Consider the following 903-nt stretch of genomic DNA (forward strand, 5'->3'; position numbering starts at 1 on the left):
CATATAAATCTAAATATAAACCAATATAAACATAAAACCAATCTTCAATAAGTTTTAAGATGGTACTCACCATCTTTGTGAAAAGTTGAACATTATTAACAAAGTCTAATCATATCTTTAGAAGGAGTAAACAGTGATAGCATTCACTGAATTGGAATTACTATTAATATTCAAAAACCAAACTTATTCATTTAACCACAAGCCAGTCTTAGTTTTAAATCAGGACTGCCCAAAAAATATTCTGACAGTCATTCATAATCTGAATTCTGGTGTATGAGATCTATTATATCATGGGACACATAAAAAAGCCATGAGACATTTCTGTTTTGTAATATAAGGTATAAGGCAGTGGCCAATTATTACTCACTAGTAACTTTTTTGAGATAAGCTATCAAGTCTGCCCTTTCTGCATTGTTTTTAATGCTGGCAAAGATCATTTTTGTTCCAGGAATGTACTTCCTGGGATTCTCAGGGCAATACTCTATCAGTGTATCCTCTCCCCAGGTGATGCCTTTGTTCTTATCGGTGTCTATGTAAGATAATCCAATGGCCTGACCTGTCTTCCACCTGAAGAGACCATGGAGATTAGGCCCAGTCTTTTGTTTGCCTCCCTTTTCCACGGTGTGGCACTGGGCACACTTCTGAACAAAAATTTTCTTGCCTTTCTCAACATCACCCATATTTAATTCTCTCTTTCATCACTGGCACTACAAAGATTCCCGCTCAGAAGCCAGACATCCCGCTCTATGTACCACATTTTCTTTATCCAATCTATCATCGACTGGCATTTAGGTTGATTCCATGTCTTTACTATTGTGAATACTGCTGCTGCAATGAACATATGTGTGCATGCATGTATTTTTATAAGACAATGATTTATATTCCTTTGGGTATATACCCCAT

The 903-nt window shown here is 36.2% G+C and overlaps 1 protein-coding gene across 1 annotated transcript; it reads right to left on the reverse strand.

Annotated features, from left to right (window-relative positions):
• Positions 1 to 359: 359 nt before the first annotated feature.
• On the reverse strand, positions 360 to 680 carry LOC129526436 (cytochrome c-like). Its single transcript, XM_055360615.1, has one exon. It carries the CDS (start codon positions 678 to 680, stop codon positions 360 to 362), a length of 321 nt encoding a protein of 106 aa, XP_055216590.1.
• Positions 681 to 903: the final 223 nt, after the last annotated feature.

The sequence above is a fragment of the Gorilla gorilla genome, chromosome 14 (genome assembly GCF_029281585.2).
Source record: "Gorilla gorilla gorilla isolate KB3781 chromosome 14, NHGRI_mGorGor1-v2.1_pri, whole genome shotgun sequence".
In the NCBI taxonomy this organism is placed as follows: Eukaryota; Metazoa; Chordata; class Mammalia; order Primates; family Hominidae; genus Gorilla; species Gorilla gorilla.

Excerpts from the sequence above, each read along its gene's own strand:
- LOC129526436 (XM_055360615.1), bottom strand. The coding sequence starts at position 680 with ATGGGTGATGTTGAGAAAGGCAAGAAAATTTTTGTTCAGAAGTGTGCC.